The sequence below is a fragment of the Cydia amplana genome, chromosome 10 (assembly GCF_948474715.1).
Source record: "Cydia amplana chromosome 10, ilCydAmpl1.1, whole genome shotgun sequence".
Lineage (NCBI taxonomy): Eukaryota > Metazoa > Arthropoda > Insecta > Lepidoptera > Tortricidae > Cydia > Cydia amplana.
Window position 1 is genome coordinate 15,387,810 of NC_086078.1, and position 21,626 is coordinate 15,409,435.

General features: G+C 36.6%; 1 protein-coding gene across 1 annotated transcript; it reads right to left on the reverse strand.

Moving 5' to 3' along the window:
- Positions 1 to 1,925: 1,925 nt before the first annotated feature.
- LOC134651701 (uncharacterized) lies at positions 1,926 to 18,047 on the reverse strand. Its single transcript, XM_063506802.1, has 2 exons — positions 17,256 to 18,047; positions 1,926 to 1,937 (listed from the first exon to the last, which is right to left on the reverse strand). The coding sequence occupies exons 1-2, from the start codon at positions 18,045 to 18,047 to the stop codon at positions 1,926 to 1,928; spliced, it is 804 nt and encodes a 267-aa protein (XP_063362872.1).
- Positions 18,048 to 21,626: the final 3,579 nt, after the last annotated feature.

Below are 21,626 nucleotides of genomic sequence, written 5' to 3' on the forward strand. Positions count from 1 at the left end.
ATCAGAATGATATCTAAATGTACTTATTTCGTTATCGTGCTTCTCGCTTGCGCCAATAAATGTACGGACACGTACGAGCGAAACTCGCGATAACTGAATGACATCATTTTGATCTTAGTGTATATTCGAATTGGCCTGAGTGTCACTGTCACTAACGGTAGGTACGGGTAAAGGAATATTGTCATAAGAATTTGATTGTAAATTTTGATATGATTGTGATATACGACCTTGGCGTGCTTCGATAGGTACTTAAATTAACTCAGTCACAATATATTAAAACTAGAGATGCCCGAATAGTGGTTTTGGCCGAATACCGAATACCGAATATTCGGCCCCTCCCTCGGCCGAAGCGCCGAATATTCGGCATGACATTTATACATTTTGGGTCATATTTATGATGAAACCTGTTCGCCAACAAAGCACAACGTTTGCTGAGATTTAATTTAGTTTGCTCAGAACTAATCAAGATACAATAAAATCGAACCTATAAATAAAATTATTAGTAACCAACAAATGCTCAAAAAAACAGTATTCGTTTTTAACAACTTTCCAAGAAAACATTTTAAACATTAAGTATAGTGGTTTGCGGTTATTTTTATTTGTGTAATTTATCTTTTTGGTAAGGTGTAAGAGATATCCGGTATTCGGCCGAATAGTAGGCAACATTCGGCCGAATACCGAATATTTGTCAAAGTGGCTGAATAGGCCGAATACCGAATAGTTGCCGAATATTCGTGGCATCTCTAATTAAAACAAATCATAAACAAACGTAACAAACGGTCCAGTAAACATTAATATTAGCTTAACTTTTTACTCGTACGAGACGTGCTGTTTCAGAATTCGCTTAGCATGCAACTCACAAATTTAATGCCTCATTACCTAGCATTTAAATGCAAAGCCCGTAGAAAAAGGTAATTAAGCTGAAGAAATGCAGTGAAAACTGTACTGCGACCTTCGAAACCTCATACATTATCAGCTTTAACAACCGAAATTAAACTTTACAGCAACGCAGCATGATACGGTTTTGTTTAAACAGTTGATGAAGATGAGACTTTTGGAATGTATTGCCGAAATATAAGTAATCGAGTTTTTTGCGCGCGATCACGTATTTCAAGTAATCGTTGGCTAATAATCGTCGTTTGTCAAGACTGTAGGATTTTTAAGTAGTGTTGGGAACCTGTTAAGACCTTCATTAATTATGAATTATTTTAACAATATAATTTCGTAAATATAATTTTGGTTGACACGGAGGTCAATTCTGATTAAACAATTGCATTGCAATAGGGTATTTGACTGCATATAAAATAAATTATTTCACACCATGCGTGAAATAAAACATCAGATAATTACTAGAGAAACATAGATATTTTTAAAGTTATTTTTAAACACAAGTTCTATTTAATAAATCGGATAAAAATATAAAAGTAGGTGAGTTGACCGTGACGTCTCTGTGTAATGTTTCATATAAATTCCATATTACCAAATCGTTTTGACAGTTCTAAAAAAGAAGCTGATTTGACTAGTAGGAAAATACCCTATTGGGGCACCGGCCGTACTATTTAGACAATTTTTAAACGCGCATTAAAGTAACCCGTTTTCATTTCTCCCAAGTGTACCTACAGAATTTAATTACAGCATGTTAATAGGTACGCTGCAGGGTTTCACAGTGCATGTAAGGTATTAAAGTTGGCTTTGTACGTTTAGTTCTGGAACCTAGGTGGCCATGTAACGAAGTTGGTGGTCAGACTGGGGAGCTACCGCGAAAACCGAAATTCGCAAATTGTAGGGATCTTTCTCTTTTACTCCAATGAAGTCGTAATTAGAGTGACAGAGAAAGATCCCCGCAATTTGCGAATTTCGGTTTGTGCGGTAGCCCCTCTGGTCATATTAATATGAAGTTGTAGAGGAATTACACGCTGTTGGAGCTAGAAGTTGTCCTGGCGAAGATAATGTGTTGGGTGAATTAAGTTCCAAAAATTAATTCACCCAACACATTATAAATGCATTATCACAAATAAGAATAAAATAGAATTTCTTTATTTGCCAGTATACGTAGATACAGTCAAGTGTACAAATATGGGTGCACACATCTTACTCAAAAATATGTCCCATAGCTCTTATGTCGGCGAATTAAGAACTATGGGACATATTTTTGAGTAAGTTGTATGCACCCATATTTTTACACTTGACTATACGAGATGACAAACAAAAAGGTTTAAAAAATTTCATTACTTATTTAGTCGAAAACACAACATACAAATAATAAGTGCAAATTGGACGATAAGTAATAAGTACCTGGTCTATTAAAATAAAATGTCACATAAGACTCACAAGTATTTAAAGATTTTTTTTTTATCAGTAGGTGACGACTTTTAACATTCGTTTAATATTTCACACAATAAATTAAATGGTCAATAAGAAAATGTCCAAGAAACGAAAGTAGAGATCCGCGAACATTACGGCTTCATTCAGAATCAGAATCAGCCATGAATTCAAATTACAATGTCGTCTATTTCCTCGACTAAAAAACTGTTTTTCACTTCCTGCCAAAATATTTCCCCGAATCAATAGCATTGAAGCAAAATTTCATCGTAAAGTTAGTTGGCGATAGATCAGCAAAGGTCGCAGCCCCAGGGACCAGAGACTTATGTGCCGGGACCCACATACTGAGGGCCGACTAAGCACATTTCTTTAACTGTATCATCACTTTATTCTTTTGTCTTTTTTATGGCTCGTAAAAGTTTAGATGGTTTTATTTGTGATGGGCAATTATTAGATTTTTTCAGTGTGTTTAAAGGAAAATATATTAAGTGTATCTAAAAGACTATTTTGAAGGTATTTCTCAGTCTAGAATTGGTTATAGCGTAAAATGTTTTACCATAATTATGACATCATACTCCATATAATATGAATTGTGTCATAATTTGGAGAATATTCTCCATTCTCCCATTGTAATGGATTATTTAAGAGCTTTCTTAACAAAATCTTTTAAGTTATTTTTTAGTTCAAAGCTATCGATAAATCTTAGGCTATTATAAATTGTAGTATTAATTTACCTAACTGTACTGTTTACGCAAGTCCAAAACTAGTTCCGAAGAACAAATTATAAACAAACACAGCAACAATATTATTAATCCCTGACAAAATACTCATGTAATATAATGAAACATTAAAACATTGTCACGTTCACGCTTTGATCGTACTTCCTGATGACGATGACTACACACACGCTTAACGTAGGTGGTCTTTATGAATGAGTGATTCAGGTGGTTTCTTGTCCACGATTTTGTAGTTGTTTGTGTAGCAACACCCTTATCTTTACCGTTGGTAAAATAAAAATTAAACAAAATTGAACTTTAAGAACTAAGGAATAAGACTCATTAGAAATTATGATGGAGGTGATGGCATGTTGCCTTGCATGTTAGTGGAAACTGAATAATAAAATTGAATTGATCATTTACGTAAATGTGTACGATAAGGAATTCAATTGCATTGAATGGCTGACAGGTTGTGCTAGGAATAACGGAACTTTGTAATGATAATACTGCATTCCTATTGGCTACCGGAGTAGAATAGTCACGTGATAGTTTTGGGTAAGAATTGTGTATGTTTAGTAACTATCTTTTTTACTGAAAAGGAAGGTAGATAATATAAACAAGGACTTATGTACATGAATATGATAATTATGATTTCGCTATATATGTATTTCAACTTTCGTCGCCTTGAATGACTTAACGATGTTCAATAAAATAATGTACCTAAATACTACTTAATAATTAAATGTTAATTAAATTACTTAACGACATAATACATTTTAGATTTTGAAAATAAACACCACTCCAAACCATTATCTCAAAGCCAGCACCAGTTTTTTATCTAGTAAGTACCTACATTTTGAATATCATAGATCCGATCCAACATTCTAGCGCTGTTTTAGTAAACTATTAACGTAAGATAACACTTAAATTATAAATTTAATTAATAATTATGTTGTTTCTTAGACTAGTTGGAACATAAACGACTGCAAAGTGTGCATACGAATGCAGTTAGGAAAGTTTTCAAGGAACTTTTTTAAATATTTATAGTATGTGGCTTAGCGGTTACTTTGCTATATGTATTTAAATACTTTTTATATTAGTATAAATTAAGCATCGCCATCGTTGGATAAAATAATGCGCTGCTGGGTTCTAATAATAAAAACTAAAACCAGTCTTGCATGCTCATCACAATCCCTAAAATCGTACCCCACGATCAAATCCAAATCGAATAAAAGAAATCAAATCAGCTTTACGATCGTCAAAGACACACAACATAACGAAGTTTCTTAAACATTCATTGAACGTTCGTACTTCGTAAACCCATTAAGTATGACAAGCGTCGCAGCTGATCCTATAGCCACCACACAAATTAAATTCGGATTCTGAACGAGTAATCAAGGCAGACTTCAATACACATCTGCGACTTGTTCTTGCGAACATCATTTCTAACACAAGCGATTTTCAACCTTGAGTAAATAGAATGAGGGTTGGTTAGAAATGCACGTAAATTTGTAGTGGTTATGTTAAAAGGATTAAAACTCGGACCTTGTGAAGACTCGATCACATATTTAAGAGGGTGATATAGGCCGTGAGATGATCGTAAGAAATAAAATGCGTTGAGTAGAAAGATTATTATATTAACCTCTAGCCTTCCATTCAATGGAATGGAAAATTGAATATGTATTTATTTAACAAAATAAAATTGCTGCTTAATTGCGGCTTAGGTCACAAAGTAAACCAAAGAATTTTCTGCATTTACTCAACAAAGTTTTATAACGAATTTATAACAAATTACAACAGAACTCGCAAAACTCAACTTATGTAATTATATTCTTAGTGCTCTTAAACAGAGCGTCGAGGGTGGAAAATGCATTAAAAGCTGAAGTGGGACCGGGCGGAACAGGTTTGTCGTATGACTTGCCGGGTAATTTGTGAGCTAAAACGACAACCAATTGCATTGCATACTTACCAGAAAATCGAACCCGGGGTCGCGTCAAACTCAAACCACGACGGCGTTGGCGAGATAACCTTGACGCCTTTGACAGGATTAGGATATGAAGTGGGAGAAAACGAGCCAAGACCGAGATACGTGGAAAGGCCTCTGCCCAGCAGTGGGACATTAGGCTCATAATTAAATATAATAAATAAATAATTATTTGGGATCTAAATTTAATGAAGCTTGTATTTCGCATTCGTCTCCTAGCCTACATACCCATCTCATTTGCTCATCTAAGTATAAATTCCACTATAAAGGGGTGACTAATCCAAACTTGAAGGGATTGTGACGAATGGAATCGTAAAAATTTGTGACGTTTTCATAACGGAAACCCGAGTGATGGCTTTGTGACGTTTTTGTGTAGTTTCGTATTTCTAATGCAGTTTGTTTTCGTGTTTATGGGTTTAGCGACAAATGCACATGCATTTTATATTTATGTTGTAATTAAGTATCATTTGAAACGAGACTAGGATACCATTTTAATGGATTATAAATTTTGCTCTTTATAATAAAGGGGATCGGAAGAGACATGGCTACAATGATTTTATTTAGAATAGATCTAATTAAAGAAATAATGCAAATTGATTCAAAAATATTTTTTCATTTTAACACAATATAAATACAACCATGCAAACAATCAAAACTATTACTTAAACTAGATCACCAACACATTTGATTGCCGTGATGGTATCATGTTCGACAAGCGTGAAAATAACAATGTTACTCTCGTACTAGTATCCAATTAGACAACGGTATATTTTGTAAAAACATGGCCAAGTGTGACAACGCTGGGGGGTTCCGTTATTTGATCTGACAGTCAAAAGTTTTACCATAACGAATCGGGTAAATCATGAATGCATATAATGCGAAAACCTGAGCTAAATTAACGTAACGAACAGTTTAGCGGACATTTCTTACATAACCTAATGCTTTTCTGCATTCTAAAAGAGCTCAAGATCCAATAAATTTTAAATTAAAACAGAAAAAAATTAAAAATCACCGCGTCGGACCAAATTCGACCTTGTCACCTTTTGGAGCACAAGTCCAATCTCTCTTAACCAACTGAGCTACCAAAACTTACCAGAAGCGTGCGAATTAATTTTTCGAGCAAGTTAGAATATTGCCCGAAGCGGTGAATTTTTCCATTTGTCCTTTAATTTAAAATTTGTTGTATCACTTACTGGAGTATCTGCTTGATAAAAAATTTGCTCAAGATCCGATCGGTAACTTAATCCATAGATTCGGTATTTTAAGCACTAAAGTGGCTACCATTAAATCTTATGACATGAATAAGAGGGTAACTAGCTAGACCCTTAATTTTAAATAATCTTCCTCTTAATGTTTTTCCTCATAAAAAAGCAAGGCTCCAAGGAACTCATAGGTACAGTCAGCAATACTAATCGCTTAGCACCTCTGCATACAAACTTCTATGCAGCGGGGGTCACATTTCTCTTCAGCTGACTGTACAAGGCCTGTACATTTTTAACAAGCTTTTATTAGGTCGACCTGTATGTAACTATGTAATGGAATCTAAGGTAACTAATTAAACCATCTTCCAAGGATCGTAGCGTCATGCAAATTGGCAGCTGTATGTAGTTCTGATGACAATACAGGAATATGATACTCTGTTATGTATAATTTTCTATTTTGCGTTTGTGCTCATGAATAAAATTATTTCTATTCTATTCTATTTTACAAGCCAGGGTTCGAACCTACTATGGTTTAAAAGTCAAACGTCTTATCACTCAGCTACCATCACTCTTCTAATTCGATTAGAGTAATCCACTTCTGAACTTGTCTCGAGTCCCAAATACTTCTACTAATTAGTCTTACTTAGAGAACTCCTGACTCTCCTGAGCAGGTAATTATTGCCTTAACAAAGACGAGTTCATAATAAAGACTGTCAAAATCACTTAAAAATGAACCAACTACCAACCAACCAACCACCAACCACCAACCTACCAACCAACTACCCACCTACCAACTTTAAAAATTTGCCAGCTTAAATTTAACTCTATATGCAAAATGACAAAAGGCCAAAAGTTAATTGGTGTCTATTTATGTACTACGTGTAGGATGCTGGTCGTCAGGAGGCTAAACCATAGGATACTTCACAATACAGTCTTTTGAGCGTTACTATATGAAAATAGGTGTCGTTACGCAGTTGTGCCGATATTGCATCAAGCAGCAAGAACTAACAAGTTACCAGTCTTTTTAATTTATTATTCTCTATCATTACGTAAACCTTTGCGATCGGAACTCTGTAATTAGAATGATTCTGGGGCTTCACTTTATCAAAAAAATTCTTTTTTTTGCCTTTGTCTAAGTGGTGCTACGAGTAATCAAACAAATTTTCAATATTAATCAATTGCCCGTATATTTCCGTGTTTATTTTGATAGGTATGTATACCTAAATATATATATATATGGTATACTAGTATAGTTCATTCAATCCTTTATGTTTTAATTGTTCCTATACTTACCTTGTTCTCGTGCTCCTTAGTACTAAACTCAAACTAGTTTCTTTAATTAAGTAAATTATGTTTATGAAGTACCTATCATGTCATGAGATGACTTACATTAAAGGTCACGAAAAATATATCGTAACTAAACAGATTGAGGGAGTTTTAGAAAAATATTAAACGTCTCGACAATCCAAAATCTCATTTAACTATTTTCATATTTGTAAATTGACCGAAAACAATTCCCATTTGGTAATAGCGCTGCGAACCCTAATTTGAATAGGTACACAATATTCCGACATAGAAGCCAATTCTAATTTGAGATTTTGATATGCTTTGAGCAGTGTTATCAGGAAACCTAGCCAATATGACAATCGTACATTGACAAACGTGAAACGAAAAGAAAAAATGTATCAGGTTGACAGATGCTATAAAAAGTTATTCAATTTCAATTTCAATTTGTTTATTCATAACGTAAGTTACATGTCAATTTTATTATACATATTTACATCTTAATTTTATATTAACAATAATAAGTATCTCATTTCAATAATCACATATAACATTGTTTGGATTCATAAATTCATCGACTGAGTAGAACGCCTTATCTATTAAATATTCCTTTAGCTTTCTAATAAACATATTGTCTGATAATTCTGCTGACTTCAAATTATTCGGCAAACGATTATAAATTGTAGGACCTATGGCACACACATTGTTCAGACTTTTTTAGTCTGTGCCGGATAGGGAGGAGATTATTTCCATTTCGGAAGTTAGAACCACGCGTTCTAAATTCATTAAGAGTTTTTCGAACTACTACCTTCAAATATGTACAGACCTGGAACAGTCATGATCCTTAACTTCCGAAATAGGCTACGGGCAGGGGGTTACATGACTATTTTCGTGCATTATTTAAGTACCTATCGATTGACTTGAAGCGGTGGCCTAGCGGTAAGAGCGTGCGACTTGTAGGGCTTGCAATTCGAATATTCGAATATTCGAATTTGTCGAATATTCGACCTGTTTTGATATTCGAATATTCGGCCGCTCAGGTTTCGAATATTCGAATATTTTTTATTACTATAAAAAAATCTATGTCATCCGCTGTAGTTACAGTTTCTGTATGTTTTACGGGTATTTACAGTGAATGAGGAACGGTAGGTACCCAAATACGAAGGAAATAATATTTTTACTGTATTCCTCTTCGTGAATACAGTGAAACCTAACTCAATTTAAAAGAAAACGAAATCAAAAAGTATGTTATTTTTACGGTGCGTAAGTTTTAAGTTAAAGGGTCATTCTGTTTATTCAGTACAAGCGTACGTTAAGCGAATTTTTGAAGTCTAAACCTTGCCACTTATCGCAATTCTCAAATTTAATCATACCAAACCTGCCCAACTTGGTAATCTAACCATGCACCTTTAGCTGACGAATAATTCACCCAGTACTCAACTAACTTTTTCCCTTAAATGTTCCAATATTATATAATTAGCCGACCATTAGGAATAGTAACTTGCCAAAACAAATAAAGTCAATAAAGATTCAAAATACAATGAAATTAAAGGCCTTTTTACAGGCCTCTGAGTGATTACAAGTTAATTTAAATCGGAAAATAATTACCTACTAAAAAAATATCTTACATACCTAGGTGTTTGGATGGTTAAAGTAATATTATTTCACGCAACGACGCATTTATAATAAGTTTTATCTAGAAATATTAAATACGTCTAATTTTGGCGTTTTACTTGTTTTTATAAATGTGGGCATCTTATAAATAGTAGGATGATAAATCTAGTCAATTAAGTGGATTTCTGCCAAATATCCTTAGTTTTAGCAATATGTGAAAAAAGCTTTTGAATAAAAAGATAATAAACCGATTTCTCGTTCCTTTTCTTATTTTTTATAATATTCGAATAATTATTCGAATATTCGAATACGTCGTCAGAAAAAGTCGAATATTCGAATATCTGAAAGTTTCGAATATTTGCAAGCCCTAGCGACTTGCAATCCGGAGGTCGCGGGTTCAAACCTCGGCTCGTACCAATGAGCTTTTTGGAACTTATGTACGAAATATCATTTGATATTTTACCAGTCGCTTTTCGGTGAAGGAAAACATCGTGAGAAAACCGGACTAAAATATAGCTTAGTTTACCCTCTAAAGCTTAGTTTACCCTCTGAGTCGGAAGGTCAGATGGCAGTCACTTTCATAAAAACTAATGCCCACGCCAATTCCTGGGATAAGTTGGCAAGCGGACTCCCGGCTCCCATGAGCCGTGGCAAAATGCCGGGACAACGCGAGAAAGATGATGATTTAAGTTTCGATTTGCGTTTTCCATCAACGATTATCATCTTGGCTAGGCCCCCAGGCATCTCACACCCAACAATAAGTACGAGCAAAATGCCTTATGAGACGACTCCTAATGAGGGCTACCGTTTTTGTGCTCACCAGTTGGCGCCACTGTAGATGTAGGTCCAGAAAAACAGATCACAAATTTCATCTATGCTTATTTTATACTTTATTTATATTCTAATATACACAAAGATATTTTTACGTTACTGTTTAATTTTGCATATACAGGCTTGATCCTGCTCACGTCTCCTGAATCATCCTGTATTTTATTCCTACTTTTTTTTAAACCATTAACATTTATTGAACTATGTATATCTAATGATTACCATGAATAATCAAAGATGGACAAAGATTTGCCACAATAATGAATTAGGAGTGAAAATTCGCGATAAAAGAGCTTGATACCCCCAAAAATTCTATGCATTTGACATTTTGAAAGACAGGTCTACACTAGCGCCCCTAGCGGCGAAATTAAACGATTGATTTATTTATTTATTGGTAAAATTTGTTGTATTACAAGTCAAGATTTTTACATATTTATAGGTACCTAAGTACATAATGAGATTAAAATACTAATATTTACACATTTTTACATTTACAACCAAATCTTAAACTGCGGTTCATAGCTTACGCTGATTGGTGCAGCGGCGCGGACTCAAGGTCATAACAAGATAAGATCAAAACCATATCAAATTGATAAAACAGGATCGGCCTCAGTATTCCAACATGTTGTTAAAACAACATCATAATCAAAAGCTAGCGGTCGAGCAATTAAGCCCGGCGAGATCCATACAGAAGTACTTGCCCTGTGCTCTGTGTTTCGACAAATTTTGCTGTAAATACCTATACGAGTATTTGCAATCATAATATTTGAATAAAGAATGCTTAAATCATCTGTTGGATACGTCAGACAAAATATCCACCGTATTTTGTTTTGTTTAATTTCCTCGTTGTATAAAAAGTTTTATTATACCTATAAGAATGCTGCTTTGAAATTATTTAAAATTATTGAACACACCTTAGCATTAATACCTATAATAAGAGCCTTTTCAGATCCTTTCTAACACTTGGCCAAAGTAGCCACCAATTTTGCTACTGACCACAAAATTAATTGTTGTATGCTTGCACTCGCCTTTTTAAATCTGTCTTATATAACTGTTACATAAAATACTTAGAAATTCATTATCTCATGCGTCACGCATCATAAAGAGAAAATACAGAATTCCAAAGTTATATTGGTGACCGCAGATGGGGTAAAGGCGCCCGTAAAAGTGCCTGACCACACTGAATGTGTCATGTACGCATAACATATGAGTTTTTAATATTGCGGTGACCCAAAATTCTCTTTTCTTATACTTGTCGGAGTAAATTTATATTTTATGTGTGGTTTATGATTTCTTTCCTATATTTTAAATTAATATCCAACGTTCTAAATTAAGCACGCAAATGCAAAGCGAATACATTCTTACTTCGCTCGTTGCGGTGGTTTATGTAGGAAGTACTAAGAATAAGAATAAGAATAATTTATTTATAATAAAATAGGTAGGTACGCAATCACAAAGGTGGACTCCGGTAAGCCCCAAACTAGGCTGAGCCTGTATCTTGGGGCTTACAAAAGAGTAGGTAACATACGGTAACTAAACCTAATTAAAATGATGTGTGAGAGAGGGTGATAAGGTGTAGGTGTGTAGGCTTTTAGGGTCCTTGTACTGTTTATGACATTTCAGTAAGGGCAATGTGGCTAATTTCGTCATAGGGGCTATTACGTCTACTAGCGTTTTTCTCGAACAAAGTTGATAATTTAATCGACGAAGCAGCGATTGCTTAAAGTTTCAGCAATCAAAAGCAAATGGGTTTTTTCCTACGATTGAAAATCCCTATGACGAAATCAGCCACATTGGCCTTAATACTAAGGAACTAGCTTACTTAGTGCCAAGTTTAAGTAGGTACTAAAACACAATAAACCCGAACATTAAATAATATATGGCATTATGTAAGGTCTGCTTCCAGTGTAATCACTGTAAAATTTTACAGAAATATTTGCTCATTTAAGTAAAATAGATTTTTATTTCAATAATATATATAAAGGTACATATAAAACTTAAGAACTAAAACCCGTTCTGAGCTATGGCTCCAAGTTAAGTTCCAAAGGTCCCCATCACACTTGCAGCGTTACCCCGTTTGCTCATTTTATTTGGAAATTTTGAATCCTTAAATGTTTATATGGAAGTGTTAACATAAATATTTTAATAGAATTTTTATATTACCTACTTAGTATCACCGTGTTCGGATGCATAAAACATTTCGCCATCATAAACTTCTTTCGCAGCGAAAACAGATGACCACAATTTAAATATCGACACCACATTTTCAATGGCTCTCAAACTTTAAACTGAAATTCTTCGAAACGCTCACAAATCACAGTTTGAGTAATGCCGTCGATCAATTTGCTGACCCATTTCCTCGCGGCTGTATGTTCTTATAGAAAGCTGCGAGAATCAAGTTCTCGGGCGCCAATGTAATGTGACCTCTAAACTCTATACTTCGTTTTTTTAGCATTAGAAAAATACTACGCGATCTTGACGTGTCTTTTAATTGAAAAACGCTTTTTTAAAATCTGTATATATTACTCATGAAAGCAAAAGAATGTAAATAATCGTATATGATTCATAATTGGTACATATTATTATTTGCCGCGACTTACATATTTTTCAAAAGTGGTCCTTAAAAAGACACGTCAAGATTGTTTACCTTTCTTCTAAAGCTAAAAAGTTATGCCACAAAAAAGTGTGCACTGCAGAATTAAATACTAGTCCTAGACCGGTCTTTACGGGACTTTAATCTGACCCTAAAACTCAATCTACCTATTACAGCAAGCGATTGAAAAATCACATTTGTGATTCGAACTTTAGGCAAAATCGGTAAGTTAGAACTTCGATTACGCATAGTTTATATAAATCCCAAGGTCATAGTTTTATTGGTTTGTACGTAGAGACCTTGTAATCAATAGGAATAAGGCATATGTCAGCAACTGCTTATAATGCATGAGCATTGAACACTGAAACTGGCCGAAACTTTACGATATAGTAAAGGTTCAAACAACAGCAGAGTAGCTGAGTAGGTAAAAAGTTAAGGTGACAGTCCATTTCCAACCGCAGCTGCACTACTGTTCATTTTCGGTTCAAAGATCTTTATTTTCTCAAAAGAATTGTAACAATTCACTTATATGAGAAACTTATAATTATATGGATTTAAACTTATGTAACCTAAAAAACTAAATATTTACAATATGTACAAAGTGAGCGCTAAAACAAAACAAAACAATTTATATTTTATATTTAGTGCCGCTATACAATTATACACAGCGCGGGTAGATCCAAACATGGAAACATGCTATAAGTACTTGGCGTAAGTACGGTGTGCGAGCGCACTTGGAAACAGCAACAATACACGGATATAAAGTAAACCGTGATGTCCTCCATCCATTTTACTATGGAAATTGACAGTAACAGCGACGCGTTCAGTACTAGTAGTGCAGCTGCGGTTAGAAATGGAATGTTACCCTTATACTCTGACAATATTGATCTGACGGCTGGATTGTACCACCATAAAGTACAATCACCAGCTAATATCTTGCACCATGAAGCATGCAAAAATATTTGAGACAATCTCGAATTATACGTACTTATGTGACTGCACTAGGTTTCTAGGCTTTAATAGTCTTAGATTGTGGCAATAAATTAATTTTCCTGCTCGTAGACTTTGAAGGCTCGGCCTCACAAAGGAACCGGCTTTTATCTCTTTAACGGGCATTTATTGCGGCCAGTAAAAAGTTTACTGGATCAAAGGGGCAAAACTGGAGCAAATAGACATTTCAGGATATAACGACTTCAATATAAATAGGTAGGTACCTACATATAATATTGACATGCGTAGAAAGTATTATGCGTCATCTAATAAATTCTACAAAAAAACAACGGGTTGCACTCCGGGAGTGCCGGCAGAAGTGAAAACTCAATGACTAGTGCAAAATGTCTGCAGCACTATGTATAATTGAGGTTAACGCCATCTAGCGTTATTTCGTCGCATTACTTGAAACCCCTAAGCACATCACTGTTAGTACTCGAGTTATATTAATACCAGTTAGAGGGAAACTCACTAGATGACATTTGAATCAATAAAGAAAAACTCAATGACATTGTAACAGTTTTTCGATCAGGTCACGTGTCCGTCTTACGGTCACGTGATCTGTCGAGAGTTTAACATTTTTTCCCCACCTCAAAAAGTGCACAGCGCCGCTAAAGGAGTTTTCACTTCAAAAACATATGAAATAAACTACCAAATGCTTAGTTACAGGTTTGCGGCCGCCGACCGCACAAAACATATGAAAATCGAAATAAATACTAATTATTAATTCCACAAACGGTAACCACTGATATACCTACGGTAAACAACCCAGGGGCTTTATTCGCGGTTATTTTACAAAGCCGAGCTTATAACTAGGCTTACAGGATATTGGTAACTAATCCGTTTATGTATGATATTTGCGGCAAAACCGACAATCGTTTGGATACAACTCTACAATTTACATGCAATCTACATGGTCGTAGTCTGTGGGCGTTTTTTTTTTTGTTGTCCCCTACACTTTTTTTTTCAAATTTGGGATTTTTTATGTTATTTCTACTGAGAATCACGAGCTCTTTCTATCCTAATAGGAGAAAAAAAGTGTCCTAAGGTTTTTATTTCCATTCCGTCACCATTTTTCATAGACTTTGTATGGCGGTCGCGAAATGGAAAGATCGAAAAATGTATGGTATGGAATTTTGGGACATTTTTTTTCTCCTATTAGGATAGAAAGAGCTCGTGATTCTGAGTAGAAATAACATAAAAAAACCCAAGTTTGAAAAAAAAGTGTAGGGGACAACAAAAAAAACGCCCTGTGCGGAAAGAAAAGAGTCGTAGAATGTATTGGATCCCATGCATTTTACGAATCTTCTCTTTCCGCACAGAATCTATCGTATAGTTAGAAAGGAAAGTGCTGCATTTACATTTATGAGCCTAGTACCCCACTTAAGGTCCGTACGTCAGGATTTCCCCTGAGATGTCAAGATTTTTGGTCCTTTGTCAGGATTGGGGACTTCGAAGTGTCAGGGTTTTTAGAAACCTCTGACTCTGATAATCACTAGAGTAGAGACCTAGTTAAAAGTTTGGAGTTGGGCTAAGAAAAGAAAAGGTTACGGCCAACGAAAAGTTTTGGAATAAGGGACATTACTAAATAACCGAAAAGTACTGCATGTGGCTTCCAAACTTCTTGTACCATCAGCGAGATGAAGCGATTAGGAGCTCTTTAAACTTACCAAATTTTATCAAAATATGCCAAAAAAAACTTGCCCCCTAAAGGATTACTGCCGTTAGACCGGGCCGTGTCCGGGTCGGAGCTTCCGGAGCTTCGTTTTCTATGGAAAGCATCACGTGACCTGTCATATGTCATAGAAAAGTAAGCGCCGGAAGCTCCGGCCCGGACACGGCCCGGTCTAACGTGAGTCATCCTTTAGTCATTTTACGGTTGAGCGGAAACTGCGCATGTATCACGGCACTATCGCGCATCGCCACACAAGGACCGCAATTAATTTAGTTAATGCGGTAATTAAACTTAATTTTCGCTGCGACCCCAAATAATTAGGCTCTGCGAAACTTAAGAAGTCGGCATATAGGGAAATTTACGAAATTTTGGTTAATTGACAGTTTGTATTATAATTGTGTGGTGCTGTGGTGCTTACCTACTTACGAAATTAATTAGTCAGACCATAAATGTAGTCTGACGTCAGCCGTTCGAGTTCGATTTTTTTTTGTCGATTTTTTTGTGTTTTTTTTTTAAATCTGGGTTCGAATGGCCTCAAGATGCTATTCATATTTTTGGACAACCGTATTATGATTTAAAAAGCGCTACGATTTTACAAAAAGTCAGTCGAACGCACGGAACCTTAAAATACTCCGTTGTCGGTTAAAAATGTCGGCCATTTTATCAGCATTCACCGGCGACGAAGCCCGCCAAAAGCGACCACCAGAACCTTAATTAAAACTATAAATGATTCCGACATACTTCACTGAGCATTTCTAATTGAAATCTTATGTGTTCTTTAATAAAGATGGTATTTATTTTAACTTTATCGTCATCGGTTTTACAGAAAGACCGTAATTAACTGATTAACCATTATTCAGATTAATTTGGTCAGTTTGAATTAAATTGGCTGAATGCATTAGCGGCATCAATGTACATTACATAATTATGTTATAATAATTATATATGTACATTTATATCCGGATTATATTAATGAGCTGATTTTTGATAGGATAATACAGTTAGTATATTATATATTCGTCGGGTACATATATTGTTCGTACGTTACGTGGTTGTATGCATGTATTTAAGTAATCAAACTTTGTAACATAAGTAAGGCTCATTAGAAAGATCTCGAACGTGATAATGTACCTACTACCTATGCAAAGGAGAGAAAGTACAGTCAGCAATAAAAGTGGAGCAAATTTGTTTTTTATTTAGGTATATTATCGGCTGTATCACTTGTCCCAAGCCACATAAGTAACAGCTAATCTGTTAGTTACTGTATACTTGCATTCCGTAGGTCGCATGCTCGACAAATGTTTATCTACCGAGTATCTACCGTGAACACAAGCCAGGCTATTCATAAGGGCTACGAACCGTTGTGGTAGGTTAACCAGTCTAAGAATTATTCATATACATAAAGCTCGGAATATTATTCAAATATCTGTTTAATGCCGGGTGCACGTTCGAATTGACCTGTAATGGACACTTCTTCCAACCTTGCTTATATTAAAGACGTATTTAGGTACCTACAAAAAAGTAGATCTTTGCGGCCGAGTAAATAAGGCCGTTTTGTGATGTTTGTTGGGGTTCTAGCCCTAGGGCATATAGGTTATAGGTTATAGGTATTCGCGGGCTTGGTTTCCGCAACTCGACGTCATATTATTGCGCCTATTTTGCGTGATGGGTTGGCGGCCTATTCCTGCCAACCCAGCTCTACCAGGAAGCCTAGCAGACCCTTGACGTTGCCGACGACTTCTGGGAGCGACCCCGGTGAGCCGAGGTGTTGTGCCCGGTATTCTGCCACCCCTGGGCATTCGAGAATGACGTGGGCGGCTGTCTCCTCTGCCTCCATGCACGCCCTGCAGAGGGGGCTATCTGTAACACGTAGGGTTAGTAGGTGTTTGTTAAATGAGGCGTGGCCGGTTATGGCCCCAGCTATAAGCCGGAGCTGTGGTCTCTTCAGCTGTCGCAGCCTCCGTGACAGATTGGGGTTGAGTGTCGGGAGGGCTTCCTTCGCCTGCCTGCAGGTGCCTAGGTTAGACCAGTATTGTTGGTGTTTTACCTTGGTGTTATGACGCAGCATGTTCCGGAGCCAGGCAAATGGCAGAGGTATAATTGGCTCAGGTCCTGCCACCTTCAGTTCCGAGCCACCTCTCGCCAGGATGTCGGCTGCATCGTTACCTCGTGAGTTGCTGTGTCCTTTGATCCACTGCAGAGTTACGCCATTGGTGGTACATACCTCTGACAGAGCTTTGTGGCATTCGTAAATTAGCCCTGAAGTGAGAGTATAACTTTGTAGAGCTTGCAGTACTGATCGACTATCAGAGAGTATGCGGATGGGGTAGTCCAATACTTCCCTTGAGACGATTGCGTGTGCTGCCATTATGATGCCCATACATTCCGCCTGGAAGACTGTGTTATGGGCACCAAGTGGTGTTGAGATGTGTATGTTTAGGTCCTCTGAGAAAACCCCAGCGCCAGTGCCTGACCTTGTCTTTGATCCGTCCGTGAAGATTCTCAGCTCCCTTGGGTTGAGTCCTTCATGGGGTTCTTCATGTAATTGTATTTTGTATTTCTTGTCGAAGACGAACTGCTTGGGTATCCTGTCAGTCACCGCTTCTATGAGCGGTTCCCTACCTATGGCCTCGTAGAGGATTTCGGTGTGTGGCACCCTAGGCGGTCTCCAGAGATTAGATTTTTTAAGACGTACCGCCGCAGCTAGCGCTTCCTGTTGTATAAAGAGGTGCAGCGGCGGCAGGCCCAGTAAGGCTTCCAGGGCCGCGGTTGGTAGGACCCTAGGGCATTGTAGGATTTGTAGGTAAAATCCGTCGCACGCGTCCGCGCCAGTTAGCATTACTCATACTACTATTCGTTAACCCGCTCACCCGAAAAAAAATTAAAAAAAAACGTTTACCCGCTCCGTGCAACTACTGGTGCAACCGCGCCATCTAGCGGACGCCTTAAAGCTTGTGTTGCAAGTGTTACTTAGTTATTGGCTTCCATATATTTGAGAAAATCTGACCTTAGTGAATAGTCCAGTGAGTAAGGCATTACAGCGGGCGCGCGGCACGCTTCGCACACTTCGATATCGAACGTGGCGATTGGACCTCCGGGAGTTTATACTGCCACTGTAGTACCTTAAGATCTCACTGGCTATAGCCACACTATCTGCCGTATTCGAACTTCAAGATGTTAACAAGAGACGACACGTACGAGATCAATTCTAGATACGTTATAGTTTAGATTTCAACTAGTTCTCTTTTGCAGCGCAATTCGGGCAACCAATGTCACTTTTACGATAGATCGTGTTAGATATCTATTAGATGTGAATTAGATCTCTAAGTAATATCTTGTGGAAATCGTTCAAGAGTATCTCCAGAATCGCGGAAATGTCAAATTTGACAGGTTAGATCTTAAACATATCGTTATCGTATCTTGGCGAATGTCTAAAAGGTATCTAATAGATTTCTATTACAAAATCCGAATCGGGCCCTATATTATAACATTTAAAACTTTCGCGTTTTGAACACATAATATTAACTCACATTTGTAGACGGGTCTAACGTGACATAATTTTATTACCTTCATTTACCGACGTTTTGACACTGGTCGTAGTCGCGGCTAACTGATGTCCCAGCAAAGTGTCATAACTGAGATTTGTGCAATTACCCGACGAAAAGTGTATGAAAAAGTTTGGGGTAGACAATAGACATCACATTTTCAAACCACCCACTACACATAATGTTAATTATTGTCAATAAAATGTCTATAAATGTGAGTTAACACACTATATATATTACTCTTGATGTAGGTAGGTAATTAGTTGAATATGTATTTCATGACAATGACAATGCACCTCACCCACTTGAAGTGTCTCCCCTGTATTTGCAGAAACCTTTGATTACAAGTGCAGCATCGATCGCTTTACTCGCTTGCTCTTGTAATATCGCCATTATTTCGTAAGTAATAGAGTTTAGTGATAATAATAGTATGTATTCCCTCGCCCTGCTAATAGTGAGCACGCGATTCTATCATATACTAGAAGTGTCTTCCTAAATAAGGGTTAAAAGTGTAAAGTGTGCTTTTAATGGGACATTCCATCGAGAGTCAGGTATGTATCGGTATTTTTAATACTACAAGATATTTTGGGAATATTTTTCTTGCTTATAGAATACCTGCAACAATATGTTACACAACGAAGGCCGCCAAAATATCTGACACTATCTTATTTGTGGAGCCATTAAGAGCGTGTCTACTGTCACAAATGTTAAAATCGATGTGATTGCCCGGATTTTTGACATTTTGCGGCAGCAATGCAGTTGGCAGTAATGTCACGCCGCATTACCTACTGAAGCCTTGTACTTAATGCTGACCGGTGTAGTCTGATTCCGAACGGTAAGTACCTATTACCTCCTGTCAGTGGAGAGACACTCCTCCTTTCGGGAAAACTCGGCTCCATTCGGCTCAGCATTGCTCCGAGCAATCATTAGGGTTGGCACCACTTGACATCCTTTTGCGTGCACGACCACAGATAAGAGATTGACTTGAATTTTATCAGCCTTCTTTCTGTACGGTATGTAGTACTATTATTTATTTTGTGCTTTAGTGCGATATTAAATCTTTGGTTCATATCGACAGCTCAAATGTAACATCCAGTAAACATAACTGTGTTCCCTAGAACGTCATTACTCGAGTGCACTCTCCCCGCGACACCCGACACATTATAATTATTCGACAGGTCTGTAATGTTTAACTTAACTCCCTCGCGCGGAAATATAGGGGTCCGCTATCAAAGAGATCTTTTATGGATCCGTACATCCATGTGATGTGGCTGCGATAACAAGATGCCTCTATAGTTTTGTCTCCCTCTTACGTGTACTTGGTGCATATTTTGTCTTCTTTGGCGGCAATCACAAAACAAAGGGCGCGCTCATTCTTTCTTCCGTGATACCGATGTAGGTATCTAAGTAAACTTAGAATACACATGTTGCAGCAATGGAACATATTAAAATTTTCAAAAAGACTTACCTACAATAACCGTGCCCCCATAAATTGCTACATACCTACTGGTTAAATTGTCACGAAAAGTGCTTCACTAATTACATACCTACTGAATGATTTTGACCCTACTGGCAGGGATCGGAACCGGTTTTTTGCAAAAACTTAGAAATAACCATATTTTTCGAATTATTTTATACTCGAAATGTAGGACTCAGTTGTGTTTTTAGGTTCCGACTTCGTATTATTAGATTGCCCAATTAGAAATGAAGTAATTAGCAAAGAACGAAAAAATACCGTTTCCGTTCCCATACAAAAAATACTGGTATCCGATCCCTGCCTACTGGTAATACCTAAATGTTTCTTTTCACCACACCAGTCGTAAAGGCTCTATTTATACTTCAAAAACTGATGAGAAAGTTGCATTTTATACTTACTCAAGAGTGGCAAAGTAATCTGATGCAAATTTTAAGTTGTTTCCTCATGTTGGCTGATATATATAGGTAATTTACTTTTGGGGTGGTGATTTGATGAAGATGATTTTGATTGATAACTAATTAATAACGTTCAACTTAAATTTAATTTGTAATGTTTTACTGATAGTATTTTCCTTGCGTTGGTGTGGTGAATATGTTAAATGTTTCACTCGGGAGCAAAGTCTAACTTTCGTGGCCTTTATGAGCCCTTGCAAAGTTCAACATTCCACTTTTTGAACTACACCATAGGCTTTTGGAACGTTTTTTTTTGCTCAAGGTATATTTGCTTCCTTGTTTTTTACACACAACACTAACGAATCGAATATAAATCTCTTCAAATCAGTCAACTATCTAAACTCAAAGTCTGAAGTCGCAGAAGGTCAACGTCTTATTAGGGGTACGTCAAGAATGAAAGGTTATCAGATATTGTAGCTTACTAACTGAATTGAAGCATCCTTGCTCAGCAGACCGATGACGTGTACTCCAGTCAACGAGGTTGAACGATCTAATAATACCTACCTATATGTTTCAAATGTTTTAGCCGCCACTTGATAAGAAAATCTATTAACCTTTTATTCATTTTTATCATGTGACAAATGCGACCACAATGATTATAGTATATAATTTTATTTAAATATACCATATGATTGGAGGGTTCAAGACTGTTACTTATCAATATTGTAAGTATATTTCTAAGGTGATAAGATACCTTCAGTACATTGCGTGTAATTTAGACTTCGTTTCATTTTTTTTCCCGACTGACTATATAAGAAACAAGGGGACCACCCGCGCACCCTCGTTATTGAACGTAGTTCTTAATGGGATTGGGTTTTTAATGTTTATATATTGTAATATTCTCTCGTCGCCATATTTAACTCGTGGAAGGCCATAGTATCACACGTGTGATACTAACTCAATTCTGGTCATAGCGATCCAGTATCAGACGTGTGTTACTACAG